The sequence below is a fragment of the Telopea speciosissima genome, chromosome 1, assembly GCF_018873765.1.
Source record: "Telopea speciosissima isolate NSW1024214 ecotype Mountain lineage chromosome 1, Tspe_v1, whole genome shotgun sequence".
NCBI lineage: Eukaryota > Viridiplantae > Streptophyta > Magnoliopsida > Proteales > Proteaceae > Telopea > Telopea speciosissima.
Window position 1 is genome coordinate 3,620,162 of NC_057916.1, and position 20,428 is coordinate 3,640,589.

Consider the following 20,428-nt stretch of genomic DNA (forward strand, 5'->3'; position numbering starts at 1 on the left):
CTCCAAATGTGATACACAGAAGTGCAAAACGCAAGCTTACCAATGTCACCAATATTACCACCCCCCCCCCCCCTCCCCACAAATAGGTTTTGGCTACCCAAAGAGCAACCAGCATAATTTTATTACTTGGGGGTTGAGAGGAGGAACACAATCTAAGCACGTTCTCCCAAATCTGGGTTGTAAAATGGCAATCAAAGAACAAATGATTCTGACTCTCAAATCCAGCCCAACAGAAGCAACAATAAGGCCTTATTATTATTATTATTATTATTAGGGTAAGACATTGTTGTTTGATCGCGTGGCCTCTGCATCATCGTGGAGGCCAATTGGAGTATGCTTAGGCGCATCAACATAGATGGGATTTTTTATTTCACAGAGGGGATAATTTTGCTCGCTCCTATGTTTGGACACTAGATTCATATGACCAGACAACGTTCTTTTGCCCTTATTATTAAGCTCTCTCCATACATAGTTTCTCGTATTGTTTCTCATAGTGTAGAGATTTAGAGTTCTCTCCATACATAGTTTCTCGTATTGTTTCTCATAGTGTAGAGATTTAGAGTTCTCTCCATAAATAGTTTCATTACTTGGTATTGATTGCTCTCTCCATACGTAGTTTTGTCACATGGGTATTGGTTTCTAGCTGTATAAAAATTGTTTCAATTAAGGCAAATATTTTGTTCAATGAACATCACCACATGGAGAAATGTAAGTATTATAAGTCAGAAATGTCAATAATTATATTATTAGTGGAATATGGAAAATAAAAGGAGATTTTTTTTGTTTTGTTTTGGAAAAATGGGTCATAGGTTGAGATTGACCATTAAAATTGACTCATGAACGATGACACTGACCTCCCTATCAAACAATCTAACAGCCAAATCAGCCATTTGAGACTTGATATACACACTGATGCAACCTAATCAAAACCATCTCCAAAGATGAAGAAGATTATTTTCTTAATTAATGGATAATTGTAAATATATAATCACTGAGAGAATATGTTCAAGGAATATAGATCCTACTAAGCACTTCAATAATCTTTATTCTGTACTATAATTGAAAATTTATGGGAACATAAGATTTCCATAAACAACATACATCCATACCCAGGACTTACAACAAAACTATAGTCCTTAATTACATCACCTTCATCTTTTATTGTTAGACATAACTTTATATTCTAGTGCAACTATATATCGTCACTATTGCACACTTATAAACCAAGACTTCGGGAATTAAACAAGTCACTTATCTTATCCTTAACATACGGTTAGATGATGACATGTATCCTTTTTTACTTTCATAAATTCTTCTTCAAACATTCTTAATAGCAATAGATAAGACACATGTCATCACCTAATCGTATGTGTACATGACCACCAGTAAGACTTGGTGATCTAGCTTGGATTAAACAAAGGCAAACCCCCACCCCCCTTTCCCTCAAGACAAAAAATATAAAATAAAAATAAAAATAAAAAAACACATTATTTTCTTAGATACAGATCACACACGATGAATCCCTAGATCCAACCATAATGGACTCTTGCTTCCTTGAGAGTTAAAAGTAATTTAAAGAGCAAGGAAGGAATGTTGTAAAGCCCTAGAACGGTTTAAGGGCTTGGCACAACAACATTCCTAGGAACAGCCACGACAGAGAGATGATTCTTCATCTCGCAAGACAGCTTCAATAACTCACTCAAGTCAACTGGCTTCTCGGCGTCTGCAACCCACTTGAATTGCTGAACCAGTTTAGCCACCCAAAGGCTAACCGTCACCATCCCTAGGTTCTTTCCCGGGCATACCCGACGACCCGCCCCAAACGGAGCTAGCCTTAGGTCGTTTCCCCTTACGTCCACATTCTCGCCACCGGCTTTCTCCATGAACCTCTCCGGTTTGAAAACCATGGGATCCTTCCAAACTTTTGGGTCGTGGGTTATGGCCCACATGTTGACCATAGCCGTGGTGTGTGCAGGGATGAGCATTCCATTGCTTAGCTGGACATCTGATATGGACAACCGGGACCACGAAAGCAGTGGACCAGGTGGGTGGATTCGGAGAGTCTCCTTCAACACTGACTGGAGATACGGTAGGTTCACCACGTCAGCATCTGTTAAGCCCTCGTCACCGACCACTCCGTCTAGCTCTTCTTGAAGCTTGGATTGAACATCCGGGTTCAACACCAACTCGGCCATTACCCACTCGGTTAGTAGTGCCGTTGTGTCAGTTCCTCGGAAGATCATTTCCTGTAATTAATCCAACAAAACATCAATAAAAATAAAAGAGATCCTTTAATATAATGGAGAGTTATATAGATATAGATAATACGAACCCATAAGACTGCAACCATGTCGTCCTCCTGGAGTTTTTCTTCACCATCGAGAGAGAGCAAGACATCGACGAAGTCTGCATTATCGGATAGCTTGTCACACTTGCTCCGTCGGTGTTCTTCAATAATCTCGCAAACGAATCTCCTCACGCGAGGAACAAGAGCAGCACATCGTTGGTTGATACGGAAAGGATCGTAGAAGTAACTCAACCATGGAAGATAATCAGACCAGTTGAAAGCACCAAGAAGCTCGAACCCTTCATTTACCATTTCACGGAGCTCCTTCAATTCTTGGCTTTCTTCACAGCCCACTTCGTATCTCTTACCGAAAACACTGCCCATGATGTTATTGAGCGAAGCTGCCTGAAGGTGTTTCCTCAAGAGGACAGCCCCATGCTTGGACTGTTCTTCAGCGATGCCACACAGCATGGTTGAACAGTCTAGCTGACGACCGCCTTCGTGGGCTGCGATGCGCTTGGGGGAGAAGAGGTGAGAGGAAGCAATCCTCCTGAGGAGTCTCCAGTAAGTGCCGTTTGGGGCGAACCCAATGGCTCGTTCGAACATAAGCATTTTGGCCGAGTGTTTGATGGGACGATCAGCGAAATGGGGAGAGGTGAGGATCTCTTTGGCCGTTTTGGGGTCGGAAGAGACAACCACAGGGGTGGAGCCAAGACTGAAGGCCATGAGTTGGGTGGCATCAAGGGTGGAAGCGATGGAGGCTAGGGTTCGGTGGGCCAAGCCAAGGCTGAGGCTGAATAAGCTACCAAACATGGGGAGACCTCGAGGACCGGGGATGGAAACAAGACCCCAGTGGTTCCTGCCGTGTTTCCAAGCAAGCCCACCAGCGGTGAAAGCCCAGGTGAGAAGCCCAACGGATATGAAAGCTAGAAGAAGGGAAAACAGAACCCATTGGTCGAAAAGATTTGTGGTCCCGAAAAACGCTGGAAGTGTGAATACCCACCATCTTGAATCCTTCGAAGCCATACCCAACTCCATTCTATTACTATAAGCTTATGCTTTTGTGAGAGAGAGAGAGAGAGAGAGAGGGCAAGGGAGATGGAGAGAGCCAGCAAAGAGAAGAGAGCAAGAGAGTAGTGAGTAGTGAAGAAGAGACATGTGGAGAGGGGTTTAAATAGACGAGGGCGCGCAGGAAGAAGAGTAAGGTATAAGAAAGAGAGAGAGAGAGATTTTCGAGTAAAAAAATTTGGGGAATTTGAGGAAGAAAGGGGAGGTGGGTTACGTTTAATTCTGAATCTTGATTTTTCTTTCTTTTAATTGATCGATTTATAAGAGATCATATATTGATTTTGAGAGCTTCTCATAGAAAGCACAATACGCCAAGAGCATAGAGACGAAGAGAGGGCAGTGTGAGCGCTCTATTATCAGAGAAAGCTTGTCGTTCAAGAAAGGCATTGAGAGTTAGTGTGAGAATTTGAGAGAGAGAGAGAGAGAATTAGCTATTAAATTTAGGGTTGTGGGGCCAACCTAAGAAATTAAATTGTAGAAAAATCAGTGCAAAGTACCTGAACCCTGGTTTGGAAGATTCTGCCGCAAAGAGAGGGTGGTATCTCTTTGTTTTATTCTTTTTTGGATAATAAAATAGAGGTATCTCTATTTTAAAACAAGGAAAACCAATAATAAAAGGAAAAAATTATGGAGTTGCAGGCTTGTTGCTGCCATGCCAACACCAAAGAGTCCAAAAAACCAGTATTTCAACATTTTGATTGACCGTTGATTGGGTAAGACTTGAAGAACCTCTCTTGTCTTCTACCAATGGGGGGTATGTATACATAATAACGTATAACAATATCGAATTTCTTTTTTTTTCTTCTATATTATATTATACATAAAATATATGTGAAAGGGCAAAGGGCTTAACACACAATATGAACACGGGGTCAACATTTCAGCCATTTGATTGCAATATTTAATTTTGGTATGTCAACCCTACAGTGAAAATCGTGTTCATACCGTGTGTGGTCGTCATACTAATTTAGAACCATGGTGTAGTGATTGTTATTTATTTGGTATTTTTTTTTTCTCTCTTTTATTTATTTATTTATTTTTTGGGTTAATGTTCTCTATGCCGCAGCACAGTCTACGCCCACAAACATGGGTCTATCATTCAGAAGGCACCCGGGGTGATCATTTCGCCCATCCCCACATGTCTGGGCATAGCCTACGCCCCTGACACAGAGAACATTTGGCCTTATTTTTTTTATCATACAAAAAGAAAAAAATTTCAATCGATGGCCAACCTAATTGCTGTGTATATATGAAAATTATTTGGTATATGATACTAATCAATCTTTTATCAACTATCTCAATCTTATAGCTTACTATGTTTTTAAATATTTATATACACAATTGACCTAATTTTCTCACCTAAATTTTAAAAATATTCTATTTTTATTTTGGTAATTAGAACACTCAATTGACAAGTGCAGAAATTCATTTTTGTTGAATATTTAGACATAGTATAAAATGGTAGTTGTCCCAAATTGGGTCTCATATGATGGAACATTGCCATCCCTAAAATCCAATCCAATCCGATCCAATAGGAGAGAGAGAGAGAGAGAGATCGTTTAAAGTAGAATGTTCTAAAACGTAGGGAAGTACAAGCTCAACTTGTCTTTTAGGAGCGTATATATGGTCCACACTCTTTCATCAACAATGGACGGTGATCCCTAGCCACCACACTACTGCTGATAAATGCATGAGCCTTGCACCTTTCAACTAATGTTATCTAAGTTAATTAAAGTCTTACCGTTCACATTAGTGATAGTTATGGATTATATAATTTAATCATGGTTAGGGATCTGAATTGATGGTTTGTACATATTCATGCACGTGAGAGGTTACCATTCTTTTGTTTTACTCTAATTTGTTTTCACATTACGTGGGTTTAGATTGATTACTTGACCTATATATATACGTACACACGTGTATATTACAAACACGTACATAATTAACTTATCAATTACGTGAATCAGATGTAAACCCAACTAATTAAGGCCCCAAATATGAATCATGAGTTTGACTCAGCTTAAGCTTGTTTTCGAACCTATTTCATGGGTTTAACCACCATTTTATTAGAGAAGCTGCTCTTAATAAATTTTTGGGACCACAAAGAAAAATCGTTAAAAGTACAAAAAATAATAATAATAATAATAATTAACTGATAAATCATGTAATGAAAAACAAAATTTGCTGCTTTTTATTATATTTTAAATAGGATAAACATTTTTTCCAAAGTAATAATAAATGTTTTTTTTTTTTTAGAGTCTTTTCAATTGTGGTGAATGTTCTCAAAAGAGATTTGTACAACTTTTTGTTTCTTTTATAAAGGAATTCACTATTCAATTGCATTCCATGCATTCCTTTCATTGTTATTGTTGAAGTATCCAATCAAAAGTTCAAGTTATTAAGAAGAGAGGCCCAACTGGTATATGAAGGCAACGAGTATGAGATTATTTCCAATATTCTCCCTCATATGTTGCCCTTCAGAGTTATTTAATGTGGGATTATTCCCAACATTCTCCCACCAAAGATGGTGGTTCAAACGATGAGTGTGTTGTGATACTTGTCAGACTCAAGCAAGTTTCATTTGACTTGGTATAAACATCAAGTTGCTTGTGAATTAGGAAAACTCTGATCGAGTCTTGTCATTTTTTTTTAATATTGTACGAGTATACATGACTCTTGACCAGGGTTTGTCATTTTTTACTCGACTAGGGCGATAACTTGGATCCTGGTTTAATTTTCCATCTATGCTTTGAATCAATAGCATGTTAGCATAATTTTATAACTAGTATTTATTCTGATAAATTATTTAAGGAAAGATACGAAGGCTTGTCGTTGATGTCATTGCCAAACTTGCCATAACAAAAGTGATAGCTAGGTTCATGTGATAAAGTACTCCATGGCTATCAATATTGAGAAGATTAAACTACAAAAAAAGCACTTATCCTTATGCATAATGCAGCTTAATTTGAACAACTCAACGGGCAAATGTCAAAATTGCTTGGGAATTAACTAAGATATATATAGAAATGTATATGTACAAGGTTGCTTGATTAGATGTCTAGCAACAACAACAACAACAAAAACTACGACTACTACTAAGTCTTATCCCACGTCAAACGATTTTCTCGTAGCTTATCATGTATTGGAGTTATTCCCAAATCAACTCTAATTTGATCATTCATTACTGTATCATTTATAGTTTTACCACTCATCCATCTCAACATTCTCATCTCAGCTACACTGAGTTTATTTATATGATTTTTTTAACTGCTCGACATTCTGCAACATATGTCATATCCAGTCGTATGGTTGTCCTATAAAAATTTTCTTTAAGTTTTACAGGAATACATTGATCACACAATATTTTGGACGCATCTCTCCACTTCATTCAACCTATTTAATTCTGTGTAACATCATCATCTATTTCTCCTTCTTTATTTATGATTGAACTCAGATATCTAAAATAATCATTTTTTGCAAGATCTCCTTCTCATCAATTTTCACCGCCTCGTTATCTATCCTAATATAACTAAAGTTACACACTTAAAAAAGATTTTTTTTTTTAAATGCAACAAAAAAAAAAAAAAAAAACTCAATTATCAAAATTCACACAAAGGATAAAATGTAACTAACCATAATGCACTATTGAGGAGATGTAACAAAGAATTTTGGGGTCAATTTCAAGCTAAGATGGTTTCACTATAATTTGAATAATTAAGCAAATTAATTAACTTCTTTTTTTTTGGGGGGGGGGGGGGGGGAGGTAGTATATATGTACGTACTTAGACATGTAGTTCATGTATGGGAAGTGTGAAATCAGATAAGTTAGTATATAGTCGTGAGAGGCTTGAAATCCTCCTTGGTAAGTTAACTTTGCTTGATTAGATATGTGATTAAAGATATAAACTGTTTTGCTTTTCAGTTAAGCATCTCACTAATCCAAATGTTGGATCCATTCACTATGAGGCTCCATTTTCGAACACCAAAAAGGGTTTTAGGGTTATGAGGTCATGGATGATTGCATACTTGCAGTTGCCATGGGCTTGCGTGTGTCCTTATACGTGTGTGTTAGGGTGGAAAGCGAGGCCCGTACTAACCCATTCATGCAGTTTCTTAGACTATAATTTGCTCCCCACGAATCCAAAGGTTGGATCACAATCAAGGCTCTAAGTTTAAGTGTATAATGTATGGACAACCAAATGTTACTTGTCATTAGTGAAAGTCATTAGTCCCTTAATACTTTATTAATTGAAATGTGTTTGAGGATAAGAGAGGAGATTTCTTGTTATCTTACCATATGTAAAAGGCTGCTGGGTACACATGGGTGGTGCTTAAGCTAGCTCAGTTTATTAAGTGAGCTTCTTCATAGAATTTTTTTTTTAACCAAATCTCTAATCCAATCCATTTGGATTTGTTGTTATATCCTATTCTTAATTATCGAGTAATTCGTCCACTTTAATGTAAATTAATCATGGGTTATGGCATTATAATACGTAATGAATGATCTCATCCAAATTCTTAATAGAACCAGAATGGGACTTTACTAATATTTTGGAACAAAGGACGGCAGAATGCGATCGAGGCATGAACGTGCAATCTCGAATATTGGAGAGTAGAAAGAGTAGCTAGAGTGCAACAAATTAAACTGTGGCTTAAATTAGATTTGAAGCAAAGTAAGTGACTAATTAAATGAAATCAAACTAAAAGTTGATCAAGATATGATCACTGATCGATGAGAATGAGATGTCCGTCCCTAATGTTAAAATTGACAAATGTGTTATATATGGGTTATAGTAATTAACCCATTAATTATGTTTACTAATAATTATATCCGAGCTGAGGTTATAATTATTCGGATGTTCACGTGAGATATCTCGAATGTAATTACAACTCTCTATGAGCTTGTATTAAGGCTTAAGTAAGTCTGATTATTTCCTAAAACCAAAGCTGTCTGGTTACTTTCCTTGCTCTAGTGGGAATAACAACTCCACGTAAATCTATCTGTCTGAGAAGTGTGAAACAAACAAGCCTAAGAAGGTGTGAATCTGTAGGTCGTTTTAGGTAAAAAAATAATCCAATTAGGAGAAGAGAAGAGAAGAGAAGAGAAGACAAGAGCTCCCTCCTAGTCCTAGGAGAATGTTATTTCCTCATCCCTATATTTCTAATCCCTATGTGGGTTTGGATCCCAAGTATTAAACCCCATCTTTAAGGCTTTTTAGGAACTTAATTACACACTTCATCACAGATGATGTTTCACACTTTGCGTCTTTCTTTGGATAGAGAGTAGCAGGTGGGCTGCCCCAACAGCCCACTTGCACACGAGTTGTGTTTCTCTCTCTCTCTCTCTCTATATATATATATATATATATATATAGAGTGTTTCTTACACCAACCGTGTGGGAAATAAATCATTGCTTTGTACACATTTTTAAATTGTAAATGTTTTGTTTTTTATGTGTAGTTCCTACATATATGGGTTGGTCCAGGTCCAAAGCCTTGCTATTTGGGCTTTGCTCTTCTAGTGAAGGTGAGCTTTGTCCTACTCCTACATTGAGTAGACCCAACCTAGCCTACTTACACCCTTTTCGGGGTTAAGCCAATGGCTTTATTAATATTTTCCCCTAGAATGCTCACCAAATTGAATATAACATGTTCAATTATATATAAAAAAAATTGAATGATATGTAGGATTTTTTTTTCATCTTATAGAGTAAGGGTGTCAATCAGTTGTGGTTTGGTTTCAACAGTTTCGATGTATAAGAATGAGTGAGTTCAAAACATGATTAAATGAGGTTGCACTAATTTGAGTTTGGTTTCTACCCAAATAAAAAAAAAGCTTTAGGTTTGGTTTTGGTTTGGATTCTATTTTGTATTTACCATTGATTTGGTTTTGGTTTATCTTGTAAATATATTTAAAAGTATGAAAAAAAAGTGTATTTTATTAAATTTTGGACTGGTGTTGATTCTTATCGAGTTATATCGATCTAATTTCTTAAGTTTGGTTCAGTGTCTTATTGGTTTTGGTGCGTTCCGATTTGGTTTCAACAAAGAGAAGTTGGGTCACTTTAGGAATAACTTTAGCAACCTTAATACATCAATACTCCTCCGCATGTACGTGCTATAGTCCTTTGCACATGGAGGAGAATAAATGTCGGGAAAACTCTTTCAATGCACTTCCCAGGAGTCGAACCCTTGACCTCCATGTTCTGATACCATGTTTAGAAAATATTCAAATTGTTTGGAATGAGATGATTATCTTATTTCATTGAGGCATATTTATACAAAACAAATGAATGAAATCAAGGAAACCAATAAGACAATCCTTATCCACAGAAAATAATCAAGAGATTCTAAGAAAGGAAGCATATCTATAGCTACTATAATCTTATCTATACAACCAAACAAATCCAATTCAATAGAATTCAAAATCATAAAATCTCGATGGAGATTTTATCTCTAATAAATACCTCTAATTCTCTAAACATATCAAGGTCTAGTGAATAAACAGGTTGTAATAATGAAAAAGGTAAAGACTCAACTAACATCCCTGTCTAAGTCCACGATTAGAATCAATAAAATAAAATAAAATGCTCCTATTAAGTTTAATCGAGAATGTATATGAAGACGCCACAAAATTAACATTAATTCAATGATCACTAAAACCAAGAAACTCCAAAATAGCTGTTAAGAAAACCACATTCAACATAATTATAGTCTTGAGACATATTCATGTAAGAGCCAGATACCCTCCTTTTTCTTTTTTCTTCTTGAGTTAATACATGAACTCATGGGCCACAATTAAATGTTAGAAATCGAACAACTTTAATAAATGCTCTTTGGAAAGGAAATAATTCTATCTAGGAAAAGTCGAAGCGTATTAGCCATAATTTTAGCAACTATATGATGGCCTGTTGCTGTTGTTGTTGTTGTTGTGTGTAGGGGTGGCACTTTTAAGCCTGTTATTGGGCTAAGCCCAACAGCCCAGGTTAGTAAATGGGTTAGGTTCGGCAGTGGGCTATTGAACCAATCTCATCCCACTTGAGCCCACATGAACCCACTTAATCTGCCTGATTAAATTTTTATTTTTATTTTTTATAAATTTCCCTACCATTGGTTTCTATTTTGACATTCCATCAATAAGCAGGAAAATAATTTAAAAAATAGCCTTCTAGAACTTGTCCAATTATAATTGGGTTGGATCCGGGTTGAACCCCCCACTTTTACTAACTACGGCTTTGGGTTAGACTCATTTCCCCTAAAATCCAAGCTCAACTTTTTTTTGTCCTCTCTCCATGCTTATTTTGTTGTAAAAATTTCCGTATAAAACATGAATGCGTTTTTTGTCTGGGAGGGTGGTTGCTACGCAATGGAAATGCACATAGAAACATCAATAGGTGCAGGATTTCCACCTTTCCTGGGGGTGGGGTGGTCATTTTGCCCCATCCTATGTCTAGGGGCAAGAGCTAAGCTTTGAGATAGAGTTTAAAATCCCACGATATTTTACCTGAAAAATTTTCTAATTTTTCAGTATATTTGTTTGTATTTTACGTTAAAACTGACAGTGAAAAATCTTAATTTACAGAAAAATTTCCTTTTCCGTCATATTTACGCAAAAACAAAGCAGTTCATATGATTCATCCATCCATGTCCGCGTACGATGGTATGGGCCAGCATATGGGCTAAACTTATTAAAACTAGAACCAATCCTTTTAGAGCTACACATGGGCTTGGGCCTTGGCTATGTTCTGGATGGGTAAGGGTGGCTTTGTACGCAGCCCGGCCAAAAACGTAAGAACTCTACTTTGCTGGTGTAGTATATTTTTCTGTGATAATATAAGGTCCGGTGTTCTTTGTGGGGGAGCTTGGCCTCTGCGCGTAGGTCAATGAGAGTGCATGCATTGGCATCTTAGAGGGTGGGATTTATGTCTTTCATGAGGATGGAGTGTCGATTTTGCCCCCCTTTTGTGTTTGAGCGTGAGCGGTACACTCTTCAACAAAGAACTTTCTTTCTATATAAGATAAGATAAGTGTCTCAATTCTCAGATCAAAACCATTAACTGGACCAGAATCGATCTGCTAGGAATCATAATCAACCTATGTAATAGCTTATTTGTTCGATTCTGAATCTACCGATTAAGTTATTGGTCTCCCAACGATTTAGAACCGATAGATAAACTAGGAACTGTTGGAACTAGAGTAAATCCACATCCACATCCTATATATAAATGTTACAAACCCTAAGTGGCAGTGGCACAATGATTTTTCCGAATCTAATATTTCGTCTAACTTAAATTATTGAGGTAGATAACACTCTAGTGGGGTGGAGCACTTGCATATATTAGACACAGGAAGCGTTGGCGTAGGTCGTGTTCCCGATTGGAGAACTACATACCTTTTAAGTATTTTGGGAAAGGAAATTTCATTTTCTTATATGTGAGTGCATCTTGTTGTTACTAAGGTGGTGAAGTTAAAAGTTGTAACTTACTTTTGAATGCCCTTGACTTATTCTCAAAAAACTATTTAAGTCAAAGGTAAAAAAGTAAGGATCGAGGTTTTTTAATGAGAATTCATTCATCGAAGGCTTCAGATGCGCACAAGGGGTACCGAAGCATATTTTGAGGAACATACTAAAAACCAAGAATGGTTTGTGAATCTTAGGATAATCCAAAAAGTATTTTCAAAATAAATTGAAAGTAACTAATTATTATGTCATCTTCAATAATAGTCATTGTCTTTGTAGATAATTACATGATTTATCCTCACCAAAAACAAAAATACTATTGTGATACAATCTTATTGTAACCAATTTTTTTACAACAAGATTTCCCATAGGAATTACATAAACAAAAGACATGAGCATGAAGCTAAGCTAAAAGATGGTCAGCGAGGGGTGGATGTGAACGAATTCAGATCCTCTATGGCACACTGCCTGTAGCAGCCTGAGCGGGTGTAAGGTGATCATTGCACCGCTCAGCCTGCTACGAGCAGCGTGTCATAAACGATCTGGATCCGTTATGAACCCGTCCAAGACTGGCCGCCTCGAGCGCTTAACATGTGCTTCTACGGTGTTTAGCCCTCTCTCTCAATCAATCTGTCTCTCGCTGTTGATCAATCCAAACTCCAATCAATCTATTTCGCCCTTTGTTTTGGGTTGGTTTTGTCCCTTGGTTCTGGTTCATTTAATCTCTCTCTCAATCAACTAATCTATGTCTCTGTCAATCAATCCAAGCTCCAACAATCAATCAATCAATCAATTCCAATTCATCAAAGATAAAAACAGTATTTTGTTTGATTAAATGCAGGAGATAGTGGTAAGGCCGTTTTGTGTTTTGGCGCTGGTGTCACGTTGGCCAGGCGATCAGGTAGTTTTTTTTTTTTTCTATTAATTGTTCAAAACCAGGGTTTTAAATCATAGAATCGATCATCGGATCCAGATTGGAATCAATTCAAATCAGTGTAAATTGGGATCAATCATGGATGATTCCCACTCGAATCAATCGATTTCTATCCAACTCGGCCAATTTACCGATTCAATTCCTGATTATTAAGACCATGTATAGACCCCAACAATAATAGTGCCCTAACCATCTTGGTACAAAAGCTAGAAACAAATAAGTCACAAAAGCTAGAAACAAATAAGTCACAATTAGGAATTTGATTTGCTAGAGTTTGATCTTCTCTTGGGGTTCTTCCAATTTAATTTGAAGCAGCAACTCTCGGTAAAGTAAAGATTAAAAATAGAGAACGAAACCCCAAGCCACTTGGGCATTTTTGTCTGTTTGTAAATTCTCCTATTGCTGCATGTTCAGGCAAAGACTTTGATCGCCATTGATGCTTTAGTACTTGTCTTCTTCGTCTCTGCAATATTTTCATTATTTTACGTTTTTGGTCCACTGCATTCCAAGATGAAAGCTTACAATAACTGAAGTCGACAATATCTAGAAGCCTGAGTGTTCGTCTGTCAGGGTTGCAGGAACTTTCATGCTATCGGGTTCAAGGTTAAACAAATGAAATAATTCATTTTCCCTGTTTCAAAAATACCTTTTTAGATTATGTTTGGTTGCAAGGGAAATCAAAGATAAGGGAATAGAAATGAAAATTTTTTTTTGTAATTATTTTTCCCGTGTGTGATTGTATAAACTACTTATATTTTTTATCATATTTATTAATGATGTATTTTACATGAAATTTTTATTTTACCTTTTAAGCTAAAGGGAAATTGATGCCAAGTAAAATGGAAGTAAATAACCAAATATGGAATGATTTGAAATTAGTAATATAGTCACATGGAGTAATGATTACAAAAAATTATATTTTAAGTTTGAAAATTTCAGTTCCTTCCCTTTATTTCTCCTTGCAACCAAACGAAGCCTTTGATTTTTATATTTTTTGACATATCCTACGAGATTTCATTTCTTTATTTGCGAGCCCGAGTAATACTAGGAAAGTTCCTGCAACCAAATAACATCAATAGTGCCTCCGTACGTCGGTGTGTTATATATGTTGGTTCTTGGTGCATGTAGAGCCTAATTGGTTGATTCAGAGGGAGCCGAGCCTCTTTTCTCATAAGAGATGAAATAGGGGATTCAAAATTTCAAATTATAGTTTCCATTTCTCTTAGGGGTGTCAATTCTAGGCACAGCCCTGCAGACCTAACCAAGTCCGCTCGGCTAAAGCCCGGCCTATTTATTAAATGTGTCAAGCTTAAGCCTGACACGTTTCGTAATCGGGCAGTCCCAGTGTGGGGTTCTAGCCCGTCAGGCGTCTGACTGGACCGACCGATTCCATATCCGACTTAGCCCGATCCTTTAACTCTAAAATTCCTCTCCCTTACGCTCTGATGGTCTCCCATGTGTGGTTGTATCTGATCTTGTTATATGGTGTTCTTCTCATCATATTTTGTAAAATGAAAATTGTTTGAGTAAGAGAAATTTAATTTCATAATTGGTATTAAATCAAAGAAAATAAGGATCAGCCCGGTGTTGTGCTTGTGTCGTATGTTAAGATATTTGACAATGAATTTTTAATTGACATAATAGAATGCTAGGCCCCATATCTGATATATCAATCAACGACTAGCCCATTGAACCTACAAGTTGAACTACTACTACTCCATAGTCCATACATTGTATCTTATCCATAAGCCCATTATATTCAAACTTGACTTGACCCAAGATGAGATGGGTCGAAATGGAAAGCTTAAAGGGTGCTTTTCATTTTTTGGATTTTCTCCTCAGTCCTCTGTGGTTGCATCGTTTAGAACCTTGGTTAAGGCAGGTTTAGAGTTAAGCATGACCACAGCCCGATTAAGGCTCAATTATTGTAGCTTGATTATAGCCCAAACCCGACGGAACCCGTCCAAGCCCGGCCTGATTATATAAACGGGAGGTCACGGTGCGGGTTTTAAGCACCATGAGGCCCAGCTAGGCCCAACCGGTTGACACCCCTAATCTCTCTAATGCCTATTAAATAGTATGAGAACAAGATACAACTCATAAGTAAAAGTTTTGTACAACACTAGCTCAAAAATGATATTACACACCCCCTCACGTATCACTATTCATGTGAGGGGGTGATATATCATAAATGCCCCTTCTCCTTTTGTCAAATTCCATAGGGGGTTCCTTTATTTGCCTGAAACTACACACGGGCCGGTGTAGGGAACTCTCTCCCTAAATAGGCTGTAAACAAGTTACGTACTGGATTACAACAAGTCCACTTCCTTTGTGAGAGATGACCACCTGTCCCATTTAATTTTTTGCCATTTACAAGGGGAGTAAAGGTATTAATTGAAACAAAAAGGACAAGTGGTTATCTCTCACATATATGTTCGCCTGCACGTACGTGTAGATGATCTATTCTCAATTACAAGTCCTTACAACTTTAACTCACGTTCATGTAATAAGTTACATAACCATAACTTCGACACGAGTTGGTCTCACGTTCACATACGTCAGCGTATGAGAACGGCTCACAACCATTAAGATGGAATCCACCTCATGTGGGGTGAACGTGAGCTGGACTCGACACCTAATACTCCATATTAACCAACACGTACCACTTCTCTACTTATTTTTAGAATCCTATAAATTCCACTTCACACTCATCCTTCTTCCCAGTGTGGGTATTCAGCTTTTCGTACCGTCTCCCCCTAAACTATCTTTAGCTTTTTGTTGTTGTTTTCAAACTTCAATGGATCTTCTTCGTCTTATCATCATTGGTTTTCTCTCCGTAAGAGCCCATACGTTCATTCAGATCATCAGTTTGATTTCATCTCATTAATTCAAGATATATAATAGATCTATATAACTCTCTCAGTGCAATAACCTTTTTTTTTTTTTTTTTTTTTTGGTGGGGGTGGGGTGGGGGGGGGGGGGAATGTTATTATTTATAATATTTGAGTAACAATTGATCTGATGAACTTGTTACATGCAGTTGTTCACTATGGTAGTGACCAGCAGTACTACTACTACTGCAACTGATGAGAATCTAGCTTTGAAAGATTATTGGAGATCAAAATTGCCAAACACGCGAATGCCAAAAGCAATCCAAGCAGACCTTTTAACAAAATCAAAAAAGCCTTCGCTAACCGGAAACGTGGAGTTGGTGTGGGATGCGGTGGTTGCTAGTAACAATGGCTGGGGGAGTCCCCCACACAGCGTCGGTCAGCAAGACGATCATCAGCTCAGTTATGACCAAATAAGTGAGACTTTATACTTCCTAGAGAATGAGTTGCACCCAGGCAGCACCATGAACTTACACTTCACTAAGACAACTCTTGGGATCCACTTCTTGCCACGCAAGGAGGCAGAGGCCATACCCTTCTCCTCTAAAAACTTCTCCAATGTCTTACAAAGATTCTCAGTCTTGTCCGGATCAAATAATGCCCAGGTGATGAAGAATACAATCAGTGACTGCGAGAAGCCAGCAAGTGCAGGGGAGGAAAAGTATTGTGCTACTTCATTGGAGTCCATGATTGACTTCAGTTGTTCAAAACTTGGGACTAATAATGTTCAGGTCTTGTCGACGGAGGAGGAAGAGAAAGAGACGTCCCAGAAGAAGAAGATCATTATTAAGAAGTACAGGATTACAGGAGATTTAGAGAAGATGAAAAGTGAGAAAGCTGTACTCTGCCATGGCATGCCTTATATGTATGCTGTATTCTACTGTCATACAACACGTGGCGGGACAAGGGTTTACAAGGTTCCATTGGTGGTTGATGGTGATGGAACAAAGGCCCACGCCATTGCTGTTTGCCACATGGACACATCTAAGTGGAGCCCCAACCACTTGGCATTCCAACTACTTAAGATTAAGCCCGGGAATTTTCCAGTCTGTCACTTCCTTATGGTGGATCATGTTGTGTGGGTTCCTAACATGTAGTAGTGCTCTATCTCCACGACCACGTACTGGATCCACTTTCTTTGTTTGTTTTGTGTGTTTGTCTGTTTGCTTGTCTGTATATGTAAGTTTTTTTTTTTTTTTTTTTTTTTTGTTTTTTTTTTGATAAACTTTGCATATGTAAGTGTAACTCTATGGATTTCACCCCAAAAAACTGTAACTCCCTGGAGATGTTGAAACCTAATAATATATAAATAATTCTCTGTTGTCTTACAAAAAAATGGAAAATTTGTTTGTAACCGCGCGAGGTAGTTATAGACTAAGTTGTAACCTCTCTTTTATGTCCACGATCAAATGCCTATTTCCTTTATTACCTTCGGGAATAAAACCGTCATTTCACTTGGAGTGTATCGTAGAAGAAAAAAAATAAAAATTCAGAACCTTGATTGCTATAGGGGTATTAATGTAATTCAGTTTTTGCAGGGGACAATTGCGCAGCATCACCCGCAGCCCCTCACTATGAGTTCCCCACGCACGTTCACCACTAAGGCTTTAAGCACCACCACGAATTGCCCACGCCAGACCCTCACCACGAGCAATTTGGATCCTATACTGCCGAGCTGCCCAGACACGGTGTCGCTCTCAATGTCCGCCTTATCCCTGTCCAAACGCCTTGTCCGAGTGAGGGTAAGGCGAACATTGCACACAGTACCGTGTCTGGGCAGCATGGTCCTACCGAGCAGCTCAGTAGTAGAGATCTGGATCCCACCATGAGCGCCACAATTTGGATTTTTTTTTTTTTTTTTTTTGGAGGAATTGGGTGCTTTTATATATATATATCTATATCTTTAGGTATTTATACCTATAGAGCGGGGGGGGGGGGGGAGATTTTTTTCTTTTCTTTTTCTTTCCGTCGATTTCTAACCAACCAGGCGTAGCCTAAGTTAATTTAGTATCCTTAACCTTCTTATTGCAAACAGAAACTAGAAACAAGTAAGGCATAATTAGGAATTTGGATCGCTAGAGTCTGCACACTATGAAATACCATGAGTTGGCCAGGTTTTACATTTTATCTATTATTTCTTACGATAATCGGGTCCAACTGGCAGATTAGATTCCCATTAAGGCGAGTAATTAATTAATTCTCCCCATTCATTTTAACTCACAGTACTCCACAGTGCTAGCTAGCTGCTGGGTTTTCAATTAATCCATAGTGGTCATCAAAACTGAAGGACAAAGATCGAAGATGCAATTCCTTAGTTGCTCATCAATTATCTTATTCTCTGATGCTAATATGGATTTTAAGGTATTGAAAATATCCAAGTTATGAATTATATCTCTCTCTCTATCCACAACTTTGTGAGCATACCCAATTGCACGATAATGCAAGATTTTTCCCTATTACTATTATCAACTAGATATATTTTAATACCCTTTATATTAAAATGTGAAATCTATAAAGCTCATGGTCATGTGGTGCAAAAGATTGGACTTATTTTCACTTTACCCGTAAACTATAAGTGCTCGATCTCTTTTATTAAACTAATTAAAATAAGTTTTAAAAGTTTTAAAAAATAAATATTCATTTATTAATACATTAATGAAAGTATGAAACAGTTAAAACAAATACTTTAATCAAAAACATACCAGCCAACTTTAAAGTGGAGTTCCATGGAATATTATCTCCTCCAGTTCCCTGTCCGGCCCAGTTTTCCCAGTGCCTATAATAATAGGGGTTGGACCCCACCCGAGCAGAGTGTTCGGGTAGGGGTAGGGTGGTCATTGTGCCACCCCCCTTCCCTTTTATTAGAGACACAAGAGGAACTGGAGGGGACAAAGATCCGTTCCATCACGCTCAGTAACAAGCACGGTTTTAGTGCACGATCCAACTTCAAAATCGATATGATATTGATACGGTATCGACATACATTGACTGTATAGACAAGTTTACCCCTAATTTTTTTTTTTACAATTTAGTTTTTGTTACTATTTTATTCATTGTCCATATTAATACACCAATACAATATCAACCAAGTATCAATATCGATCATTTTCAAAATCATGATCCGATACCAATACCTCAAATTGTGATAACAAGTGCAATATTCATTGGAAGAGATAAGTCCAAGAATATCACACTCTACTCATATTTTATGTTTTTTGAATGGAATAGATATATCAACTTTGTCCTTCTCCCAATCGAAAGAAAAAAGGGTTAAAATGATTACAAAGACTCATGCTCCGATAGCTTAGAGGGGAGACACCTAAGCATGAAAAAAGAAAGTATGATATTTTCACAAGAACGGTAGGCTACAATTATAGAATGCTCTTTTTCAGTCTTTTCTTACCAAGAAAAGAAAAAATAGAAATGCTTTTTCAATTTAATTATCAAGTGTGTATAGTGTTATATATATATATATATATATATATGAGCCATCAAGTGATTCAAGTGGCAAGAAGGTCTACCCAAAAAAACGAAAAAGTGGCAAAGAAACTATTAGCCGCCTATCATATTGGGTGTTGGGATTTGATGTTGGACAGTTGGAGTGAGTGAGAAAGAGGACAAAGGGAGTGATCACTGATGATAGTGATAGAGATTAGCCTTAGGATTAGTTTTTTAACCCATCACGACGCCATCATTTTATTTGCTATCCGGTTTCTTTTGATTAATCGAACTGCATCAGAAAATAGGGGTGTCAAAAAGTCCGGCTCAGTTCAAGTCCGACCTAACCTTCCTTGAGCCTGGATAGGACCTAGGTCCGATTTTTCAGCCTATAAGGTGGACTTGGGCTTCATACTTTCTTGGCCCAGGCATGGCAGGGTCAGGCCTGGGTTGATGCCTCGGACTGAACCCAACCTGCCCAACAAAGACCTATTATTGTTACAGTTATAATTCATGGTCAATTAGGATCAACCTGACCCGACCTGACCTGCTCAATCAGTAAATCCTGAAAGGGCTGATCTTGGGTCAAGAGTTTGTTAGGTCCTGATAGGGCTAGACTGGGCTTGAATTCAGTTTAAGATTCCCTTGGGTTGGGCTGAGGTTCAGGGCAAGCCTGGCCAGCACCGCCGTTTACAATCCTAATTATAAAATTATAACCAGATCATTTTTCAACAATGCCGTTTAATTCAATTATAAACGGTCGGTTCTAGTTCCGGGAATCGGTTTCGATCACATTTGAACCTGTTGGTGTTCTACCGATTGAATTTGAAGCAGAACTCAGTAAAGATTAGTAACAGAGAAAGAAGCCGTAACAACTGACTAGACTTTAGAAATAAATAAATAAATAAAAAGTAACCACTTGACATTTGTCGGTTTGTGCATTCTGCTTTTGCTACTCTTTAGTATTTTGTCTTCTTCGTCAGCGATGATTCAGAATCCAAAATTGATCTCCACCATATCTTACTTTCGCCCAGTGCTTTCCATGTGGAAGGCCCCTATGATAATTGAAGACGATAATATCTAGCCGCCAGTGCCTCAACAGTGGGTCGCTGTGTAATGTTGGCTTTTGGTACATGCAGACTTTAGCCACGCTTGATTATTTTAAAAGGGATAAGAATAGATAGATAAGGATAAGTTTTAGGAGCTTAGATGATTCATTAGGATGGAACCGACCCTTTTTTTTTCCTCATGAGAGAAAAATATATGAGATTTTTTTTTTGAACAAAGCTTTACTGATAAAACGTGTAGTGTATATTCATGGATTCTGAATTAGAAACTTCATGAAACTA

At 37.6% G+C, this 20,428-nt stretch overlaps 2 protein-coding genes across 2 annotated transcripts; one reads left to right on the plus strand and one right to left on the minus strand.

Moving 5' to 3' along the window:
* Positions 1 to 1,598: 1,598 nt before the first annotated feature.
* LOC122644680 (cytochrome P450 78A7-like) lies at positions 1,599 to 3,325 on the minus strand. The gene is made up of 2 exons (XM_043838076.1): positions 2,333 to 3,325; positions 1,599 to 2,246 (listed from the first exon to the last, which is right to left on the minus strand). Exons 1-2 carry the CDS (start codon positions 3,323 to 3,325, stop codon positions 1,614 to 1,616), a joined length of 1,626 nt encoding a protein of 541 aa, XP_043694011.1. The 3' UTR covers positions 1,599 to 1,613.
* Positions 3,326 to 15,799: 12,474 nt separating this feature from the next.
* LOC122644193 (BURP domain-containing protein 3-like) lies at positions 15,800 to 16,738 on the plus strand. The gene has a single exon (XM_043837809.1). The coding sequence runs from the start codon at positions 15,800 to 15,802 to the stop codon at positions 16,736 to 16,738; it is 939 nt and encodes a 312-aa protein (XP_043693744.1).
* The last annotated feature ends 3,690 nt before the right edge of the window (positions 16,739 to 20,428 follow it).